The following is a 9,820-nucleotide window of genomic DNA, read 5'->3' on the forward strand; positions in this document are numbered from 1 at the left end:
TTTTTTTTTTCCTGCTGCCTGGCTTAGTAGGATCTTAGTTCCCCAACCAGGGATCGAACCTGGGCCCTCAGCAGTGAAAGCGCAGAGTCCTAACCACTGGACTGCCAGGGAATTCCTACCTCTTCTCCCCTCTTTTAATGGTGCATGTTCCATTCCAAGTATAGTATGTTTCAACAACAAAATCCCTCACTGGTTGGGAACTCTGGTGGATGCCCCCAGGCTCCTTTGGCAGTTGCTTTGGGCATTGTTTAGAACACATAGGTCATGCTGTTGCTATAGTAACCAAGTCACTATATTTCAAGGGTAATCGGGTGTCCTTGGCAATATGCCATCCCATCCAGGCTCTACAGTGGCTGCTTTTTCAATGCACCCAATCTGCTATATCTACTGAAGGGTCAGTTGTTAGGGCTTATACCCAGGCTAGGGCATCAGCTTCCTGACTGCCAGGGGATGTCAGCGCCTTATGAGCCAGGATGTGGGAAGACGGTGAGGACTGCCTCAGGCTCTTGCAGATGAACTCAAATGTCTTTTCACACATTTTGACCTTACAAGGGCTTACTTCTGATCATCCACCTCTCAGTGTCCCTTTGTCCAAGCCATAGGGTCAATCCCTTTAGAACAGCCCAACTGTTCTGAGTTTAGCTCACTGGCTGCTGCAGTTCATTCCTGTTTCCATCCAGGTGGTGTCAGTATTGGGCAGAATAGCAACTGCAGTCCAAGTGGGCGGGTTACTCTGACTAGACCCATCTATATACCAGGCATCAGCAGGGATCCCTGCCCCCACCCTGCCTCTCTACAGGCTGCAGGGGCCTACCCAGGTACAGAGGCAGGGGGATTTGGAGGATCTACGTACTCTTCAGGGCTTAGTAGCACTCAAATTTCTAGAGACTGGCAGACGGGGTGACCCTCTGTTGCAAAATGAGCCATTTAGTCAACGTGGGGGTTGAGCAATGGCAGAGGTGGGTCGATAGAACATATTCTCAACCCATCCCTTGACTGGAAGGGAAGTTCTTACCATGATATGCTGTCTTTTGTGAGAGGCTCTACCTGGTGGGATGCTCTGTGTACACTGCGAGGAGCTGTTGCTCTATGGGGGTGTACTGGGGTTTCTGTGCCCTTTCAGAGCTGGAACCAAAATCCTAGGGGTGCCCTCTCCTTCTGTTGTCTCTGCCACAGTGTGTTCCAGAGTCACAGACACATCTAACTCAAATGGTAGCCCTGCTTGGGAGATGCCTGGAGCTGTGATCTGCTTCACTAGTATTTTTTTTTTCCATCTCAAAGGTGACTTGCTGCCCTGATCCCCAGTCCCACGTGTGCCTTCTCTTTACCAGGGATGGAGGCACTCTGCCAGGTGGGGAATAAAAGTGCCCCCAAACCCCCAAATCCCCGCAAAGTCTTGCACCTCTTTCATGGTCTTAGGGGCTGGATAGCCTTGTATCTTATCAATCACAGCTTCTGGGACAATGCACTGCTGAAAGCGCTGTGGGCACAGCATACCATTCCCACTCAGTGCAGTTCTGGAATAGTTTCTTCGGTTTCCTTAAGCCCCAGTCACCCAGGCAATTTATATTGTTTGACAGTCTCCACTCTTCCTCTGGGGGTGGCAGGCTTACCGTCCCCAGTTGGTGACCGCTCGTCACTGGTTTCGCTACTCTAACCCAGAGGCAGATCCACAGACAGAGGTTTGCAGAGTTTGACCTTGTAGGATATCAATGCCCACTATGTTCTCTGGTATTGGAGTCATTAAAATCTCATATTCTCAGGGTATGTGGGGGGAGGGTTAGGGAGAACACCCAATTTGCTGTGTGAAAAGAACCTTCCTGATTATAACCACTTGCCTATGATAATTCAGTGGCACTGAGGGGGCCAGGAAACTTCTGAGATGTACTACAGTACATCTGGGGAATTTTCTGGCTGTCCAGTGGTTGGGACTCAGTGCTTTCACTGCCATGGCCTGAGTTCAGTCCTGGTCGAGGAACTAAGATCCTGCAAGCCGTGCTGCACGGCCAAAAGAAAAAGAAATGAGAGTACATCAGGCTCCAGTACCCATCAGAGCTGTCACCTTTTGTTCATTTCTGGAAGATTAACCACTAGTGAGCTCCACAGGAGGCCTCCGATTGCCTCCAATGGGCCTCACCTGGAGGCACTCTTGGCCTGCATCCTATAACCTGTGGCGCAGGTGGCACTCACCTCGAATAGGAGGATCCCTGAGGCCTCTGCTGGAGCCTGCAGGGCATTAGAGATGGTAGGGGCAGGTGGGGCAGGTCTGAACTGTTGTGCAGGTTTGAAGGCTTTCTATAGGCCAACCAACACAGCGCTGGATGGCCAGTGTATCTTTTCAGGTGAGGTCCCAGCAGCAGTGAGGTCAAACCACATTTGCTTCTGGGTTACTTTTACCAAACGCTTTACGGCCCTTTGGGGTAGCTTTTCGGCTTTTCGAGCTCCCTCTCTGTCTTGGGTCTCCCTGCAGGCCAGTCTGTACCTGTTCCTGGGATTTGTCAGTTTGCTCCAGCGCAGCAATGCATTGCCCAACATCATGAATGCCTTCTCCCACAACTAGGCTCAGCGTGGTTATCAGCGTCCCATACCAGGTGATGGGGGCGAACTGGAGTATCTTAGCTTTCATTCCTGCAGTCAATGTGGCCTGATCGGGCCCCTCAAAGGTAGGAGCACAGATGGCCTGTCTCACTCCCAACTCCCTAAGGAGTTGTTGTACAACCCCCCCCCCCCCAGATTTCCAGGGTCTCACATGCCCTAGGAGACCATCCCCCACCCCCACTCCCCACAACACACATATTAGGACAAGCCTCCTTGCAGGCTAGAATAATCCAGTCTATAAGGAACTGACGACCTCGAACCCCCAAGTCCTATGTAAATGCTTCAGGAGGGCAGGCTGTGTGGTGATGTTGCTCTTTTTCTCTGCCTCCTGCCCAGCCAGGGAAATCCTCCCCCCACACCCCCAAAGCCCATAGCTACACTCACCATACTTGGATACTTTCCCTGGCCTTTTGCTGGAATTTGGCAGGTGTATCAATAATCTTAGTGGATGTTTATTCTCTCACCGTGAACATTTCCTGAATGGGGGCTGCCCTGCTGGCTGGGGTAGTTGATGCTGGTTTTTGTCTTCCTCTGTAGAGGGGTCCTACTGCATGGGGCTTTTCATCTGTTTCACTGTCAATCACCACAACACCCTCCCCTTCCCTCTCCTCACTTTCCCAGGGATTCTACCTCTCAGTGTCGTCACGCTTTGTCACTCAGACCTTAATTTGAGGCCGCTCTTGAATTCCTAGCTTTGCAAACCACACGGTAACGTCTCCAACTTAGCATCCTGCTCTCCCACCCTGCCTGCCAGCCCCAAAGTGAACAGAGCAGTGGACTCCACACGTCCTTCCCTAATGTCAGCTCTTCTTCCAACTTTCCAACTTGAGCTTCAGCTTCTAGCTGGGCATCGGTGGCCAGTGACCTGCCCACAGCAGCGGCCAGCCCACCCTGCCCCGCAGACTTTCATCTTCCATCCTTGCTGCGGTGTGCCCTGCGTAGTTCCTCAAACAAGCACATTAGACTAGCCTGTGTTTCCCAAGATTTCCCATGCAGGTGCCTCTTTCCCAAGGCCCATTTCTTTGGCCTCCTGGCTAGCTTGCCAGTGTTGGTTTGTAAACTGGCCCCATATACAGAGGGCAGAGAGACTGCAGAAAGAGGCAGCCACTCCAGATTGGTAGGTGGCAGGTTTAATAAGCAAGGGAAGTTACATACGAGGCTTGTCCTGGGAGGCGCAAGAAGAGCAGATCTCTGCACCTGCCCACCAGAATCTTTAACTGGGTTCAGTCACGTAAACCGTCCAGTTGGTCATAACAACACATTGCCCTTTCAAGGCTGCGTCCTTGGAACAGCTCCCACCGTGGGAATCGTGAGCAGGCTTCATTCCAAGGACACGGGAGGGGTAAGCAGCCTCTGACTGCCCGTGTCCAGCTCAAGGGTCAACTGGCAGTCACATCTCCTCCAACAATGCCTCTGTAGGCATATGAGACTGTGTATCCAGACATTTCAGGGAATTTCCTGACAGTCTTTGCCCTTTGCTTCTTCAACTGGTCCTCTCCTTAAAAGCCAACTTAAGATGTCTTGGCAAGAAGCCTGGCCTCAAAGCCTTTGTGGCACTAAAACTTCCATCCTTGACTCCAGGACCAGATCCTGGTTCTGTGGGGCCAGAGGCTTATACACTTTGGGAGACCTCTTTAGGGATACAAAAAACCACAAAATTAAGTATGAAACTGAGCATTTATTTAGTTTGGGAAAATAAATCAAAGCACATTACTGTAGTGGAATCTTGGAGATTGGTTTCTCTCGCTTTTGAGAGCGCCCTGGACAATTTACCTGAAATATTTCTTGATGGCAACCTGGCTTTGTCTTCCCACGGAGACTACCAATTGCAGCTCTCCAGCACTCATTAGCCCCGCGGTAAACCCTCACCACTAGGTCCCCGCCCTGGCCCCCGCGCCCTCTTTTCCCCCACCCAGAGGAACCATTCTCTCGCAGCTCTACTGAGCTCACACGCAGAACTCTCCTCCTCTCTCTCCGGAAAACTATCGTATCACTGGTTCTGGGTGATGTGGAGAGCACTGCACGGAAGCCACGACACATGGCCTCTGTCCTTACCTCCACAGATGTCCCTGGAACACACAGGGCCTCAATTTTTCAATGTGTGAAATGGGGACTTGGACAGAGTTGTCCTGTGACCTCCCACATGAGGATCCGCAGGCTGGGAGGGCGCCAGGAGGGCTCTGGAGACGCCGAGCCTTAACTTTAGTGCTACCCTATGACCCCCACCTCCGTCCCCGCGATTCATTAAGCAGGAAAACCAGGTGTTAGTTCCGCCTTTGCCGCCGTCTCATGAGTGACCTGGCTGAAGCCGATCTCTTCTCTCAGATTCTGAGGCGCACCCGCGAAACAGGCTTTCAAGCCTGCCTTGCCCTACTCCGCCCAATGGCCGCGAAGCTGGGTTTTGGAAATAAATTTCCACGCATCTCCCAACCTCTGACCCTCTGTAACAGCAGGCGCCCCGTGCCATGAGAAATCTCGCGAGAATCCCTAGCCGAAGCGAGGTTGAGACTTTTGGCCTTTCTCCTGTTCCGTAGCTCGGAGTCGCAGCACCGGAACTAGTGTTAACGAGTGGAGGCTGGGGAAGCCTCCGCGGTGGTGCAGGCGGAACCAAAGCCCGGAGGTCTCAGTAAGTAGGACCCGAGCCTGAGCGTCCCCCTTCAGTCCCCTCCTCCAAGTCCTTGAAGATCCTGGTGCCGCTCAGCAAGAGCGCCCAGGATTTCTGGATTTCCAGCCTTATGACTCAGGGGCTCCTGCCTAGTTTCCCTCCCAGGATTTCGATTCAATTCAGCGAATTCACCATTCCGTCTGAGAGATGATAAAACCGAGATTTAGAGCACAGCCCCGAGGCGCCGTTCGCCAGGCCCCGTTCCCTCCCCCGGGTGCCTCTCGATCAGCACTGAGAACGCCGTGCCTGCTTCAGGCCCCCTTCTCTAGAGTCCGAGTCCCCTTACAGTCTTCGGCCTCAGACACGTACCACTCAGTCACCCTCGCCTCGTCTCCCTGACTGTCCGCAGGCCTGGGCAGCATGGCGGTATTCCGGTCGGGCCTTCTGGTGTTGACAACGCCGCTGACCTCCCTGGCCCCTCGCCTGGCCCCCATCCTGACCTCGGCGGCCCGGTTGGTGAATCACACACTCTATGTACACCTGCAACCGGGCATGAGCCTGGGGGGCCCGGCTCAGCCCCAGTGCAGCCCCGTGCAGGCCACGTTTGAAGTTGTCGATTTCATCACGCACCTCTACGCTGGCGCCGACGTCCACAGGCACCTGGACGTCAGAATTCTGCTGACCAATATCCAAACCAAGAGCTTTCTCCCTCCCCTGCCCAGCTCAGTCCAGAACCTGGCCCACCCGCCAGAAGTGGTGCTGACAGACTTCCAGACCCTGGATGGAAGCCAGTACAACCCGGCCAAGCAGCAGCTAGAGCGTTATGCCACCGGCTGCTACAGCTGTTGTCCGCAACTGTCTTCGGTGCTGCTATACCCTGATTATGGGCCCGGAGTGCTGCCCATGAGGTCCCTGGACGTCCCCTTACCCTCCGCCATCAGGCCAGCCTCCCCCGTGGCCAGGTCTCCAAAGCAGCCAGTGCGTGGCCACCAGCGCGGGGCTGTGGGTGGCACGTTTGACCGTCTGCACAATGCCCACAAGGTGTTGCTCAGTGTCGCATGCATCCTGGCCCAGGAGCAGCTTGTGGTGGGAGTAGCAGACAAAGACCTGTTGAAGAGTGAGTCAGAGAGACTCTGAATTAGGGCAGTCTTACCCATCCCCCAGGCCAAGATTGAGGAAGGGTGGGGCCATCCATTACTTCCCACCCTTCCCAAATGTCACAGTGTCTGGCCCTCAGTTGGCACTGCGGGAATTTTGTTAAATGAATAAACTCAGCTTTCTAGGTGTGTGGTCTAGTCGCCATTCAGTCAGGATCCCCCCAAAAAGGGAGCCAAGGAATGTGCACTTTTAAACAAATACTCCAGTTGATGAATCCTAAAGTTTGAGTCCCTGGGAACATATGGATGAGGACGTTATAGGTAGCAGTGCCAGAGGCAGTCAGAGGAGCCTCTTGGACGTCTCTGGCTCTTGGAATTCTCCATCTGACTCTGATGCCTCCTGGCACTGCTAGTTCTCTGCACATATGCCAGCCCTCGCAGCACTACCGTGCTTGCCTGCTGCCTCCTCCTCATAGCTCCTCTGTCACAGACCACTGCTCAGCTCAGCCCCGTCTTCCTGCCCCCACTTCCCCTCTGGAGATAGGATGCTTAGAGACACTTTGTAAACTGGCCCACACTCTTCCTCCCCAATAAAAGGATCTCACTGTTCTTCTGGGCTCCTTCCCCAGGCAAGTTGCTCCCTGAGCTGCTCCAACCCTACGCAGAACGCGTGAAACATCTTAGTGAGTTCCTGGTGGACATCAAGCCCTCCTTGACATTTGATATCATCCCCCTGCTGGACCCCTATGGGCCCGCTGGCTCTGACCCCTCTCTGGAGTTCCTGGTGGTCAGCGAGGAGACCTATCGTGGGGGGATGGCCGTCAACCGCTTCCGCCTTGAGAATGTAACCCCTGAGGGAGACTGGCAGAGGGAGTGGATGGGGATGGGGAAGGCCACTGGGGGCTGTTGGAAGTACCATGACCCCAGAGGAGGGAAGAGAGGGCTCAAGGTGGTGGGACGAGGCAAGGAGGAACTGGTTCCCAGCTTGCCCTCTGAGACAAGCTCTACCTCTGGGGTAGGCAGGGAAGGATAAGGCAATAGATTAGTCCTTTTTCATCTCACCCCTCCTTCTCTCTCCTCACTCTTCCTTTGCCTCAGGACCTCGAGGAGCTCACCTTGTACCAGATCCAGCTGCTGAAGGACCTAAACCACAAGGAAGACGAAGAGGACAAAGTCAGCTCCTCCAACTTCCGCCAACAAATGCTGGGAAACCTGCTCCGGCCTCCACATGTAAGTCCAACCTAACCACCCCCCACCCCCACCCCGCGTGGGTGGGCTGGGAATGCTGGGTAGGAGAGACTGAAGGGTTCAGCCTCAAACCTGAGTCTGGGGACCCTCTTAACGGTGGGGTTCCCTCTTATCTACCCGTAGAAGAGGCCAGAGCTTCCCCCAGGTTTCTACGTGATTGGGTTGACGGGCATCAGTGGCTCTGGGAAGAGCTCAGTAGCTCAGCGGCTGAAGGGCCTGGGGGCATATGTCATCGACAGTGACCACCTGGGCCACCGGGCCTATGCCCCGGGTGGTCCTGCCTACCAGCCGGTTGTGGAAGCCTTTGGAACAGGTAATAACTGGGGAGGGCTGGAGGTGGCCTGAGGTGAGGAGATGGCCTGGCCTTCTTGCCCAACCCTCTGTCTCTGTCGTCCAGATATTCTCCACAAAGATGGCATAATCAACAGGAAGGTCCTAGGCAGCCGGGTGTTTGGGAACAAGGTAAACAAACACACACCTCTCCAAGGGCTCTGCAGCTGCTACTAGACCCAGAGGTTGGGACCCAGTGGACCTCTCTGGTCTGGCCCAGAATGCCAGTTTCCACTCACCTCTTCCCAACTACCTCCTCCCTCGGGCTGGCTCCATCTCTGGGGGAAGGTAAACTCAGCCCACCCCTTCCATTCTCTTCCTCAGAAGCAGCTGAAGATGCTCACAGACATCATGTGGCCAGTTATCGCAAAGCTAACCAGGGAGGAGATGGAGCAGGCCGTGGCCGAGGGTGAGTGAGCCGCCCAAGGGAACAGCTATGCAGAGTCCCCCTCGGGAGCTTCCCCGTCCCAAATCAGACCATCCACTTTCCTTGGGACTATGTTTCCTTGGCTCTCTGACTGGTAGCAAGTGGCAAGATGCTGCTGGCAGTGACGAGGGTCTCCCCACAGGGAAGCAGGTGTGCGTGATTGATGCCGCCATGCTGCTGGAGGCCGGCTGGCAGAACATGGTACATGAGGTGTGGACCGTTGTCATCCCTGAATCTGAGGTATGTGGATCCCACCCCCACTCCATCCCACATCCTGCTATGAACCAGTGGGCTGATGAATGCCTTGTCTGCCCAGGCTGTACGACGCATCGTGGAGAGGGATGGCCTGAGTGAGGCTGCGGCTCAGAGCCGGCTGCAGAGCCAGATGAGTGGGCAGCAGCTTGTGGACCAGAGCCATGTGGTGCTGAGCACCTTGTGGGAGCCACATGTCACCCAGCGCCAGGTGGGTACCCAGGGAAGGGCTGGGTTGTGGGGAGGGAGTCTGCAGTGGATGCTTGTCTGACCCTGTCCTCTTTTCTTCCCAACATTCTGGCCTGTCCGAAGGTGGAAAAAGCCTGGGCCCTCCTGCAGAAGCGCATCTCTGAGGTGCCATCAGGCCCATGATGACAGTGAGTTCTCTGTGGGGCCAAACTGGCCCCTGGAGCTGACAAGAGATCCAGCGGTGAGGAGGAATTGAGGCCTTGAAGCTCACCCTAGCTTGGGCCTACAGGGCTCTGAGCTAAGCTGGGCAGAGCCGGGCTGGGCCTGCTGGACACAGGAGGCCTACGCAGCTTGCTGGTGTTTGTTTGACCGACACCGAGGATGTGGCTCGTGGGGAAGCCGGCGCCCTAGCCTTGTTCCATTCCCGCTCTTGCCCACAGGTCTGTGGTACCCGTGGCGGGCTGGGGCCAGGGCAAACACTGGAACTTGTAACAGAATTAAAGGTGAATATTGCCAGGTGCTGCCTGTATGGTGTTTGCATCTTGCTTCAATGCCTCTGGGTATCTTTGCGACCCTTTAGCCACAAGTGCAGGGCCCAGGCCTGAGCTGGAAGCCAGGAGTGCTGTGGTTAAGAGCGTAGCTTTTGAAGCTAAACCGACTGAGGCTAGCCTTGGCCCTCTCACTGACTCGCTGTGTGCTCTTGGATACGTTCTGGACCTCAGTTTCCTTAGCTTACATAGTAGCATACCTTGGCTAGCAGGCCCTTTGAAAGCGTCAATTCTACAACTACCCTGCCAGACTCTGGGCCGGGCGTTGGAGGAGCATTCTTCAGCAAGCTACGCGGGGCCTCTGGCCTCACAGAGGTTGCACCCCGGCGGGGCCGGACGAGGTGGCCAGCACTGCAGGTCCGGGAAACTCGTCCGGGTCCCCGGGAGCCGGCTGTGCTTGGCGGTGCGCGTGCGTGCAGCCATCTGCGGCATCCTACCGACAAGCCTTTTGAGGGGCCCCCCAGGAATGTGCTTCACGTCGCGGCGGCGGGGACGCCTGCTCTGAGGAAGGGCAGGGGCCGGCGGG

At 55.2% G+C, this 9,820-nt stretch overlaps 1 protein-coding gene across 1 annotated transcript; it reads left to right on the forward strand.

Annotated features, from left to right (window-relative positions):
* The first annotated feature begins 5,135 nt into the window (after positions 1-5,135).
* On the forward strand, positions 5,136-9,262 carry COASY (Coenzyme A synthase). Its single transcript, XM_057716987.1, has 10 exons — positions 5,136-5,224; positions 5,613-6,320; positions 6,930-7,144; positions 7,399-7,530; positions 7,672-7,861; positions 7,946-8,010; positions 8,203-8,287; positions 8,448-8,545; positions 8,622-8,768; positions 8,870-9,262. The coding sequence occupies exons 2-10, from the start codon at positions 5,624-5,626 to the stop codon at positions 8,927-8,929; spliced, it is 1,689 nt and encodes a 562-aa protein (XP_057572970.1). The 5' UTR covers positions 5,136-5,224; positions 5,613-5,623; the 3' UTR covers positions 8,930-9,262.
* Positions 9,263-9,820: the final 558 nt, after the last annotated feature.

This window comes from Hippopotamus amphibius, chromosome 17 (assembly GCF_030028045.1).
Source record: "Hippopotamus amphibius kiboko isolate mHipAmp2 chromosome 17, mHipAmp2.hap2, whole genome shotgun sequence".
Taxonomy (NCBI): domain Eukaryota; kingdom Metazoa; phylum Chordata; class Mammalia; order Artiodactyla; family Hippopotamidae; genus Hippopotamus; species Hippopotamus amphibius.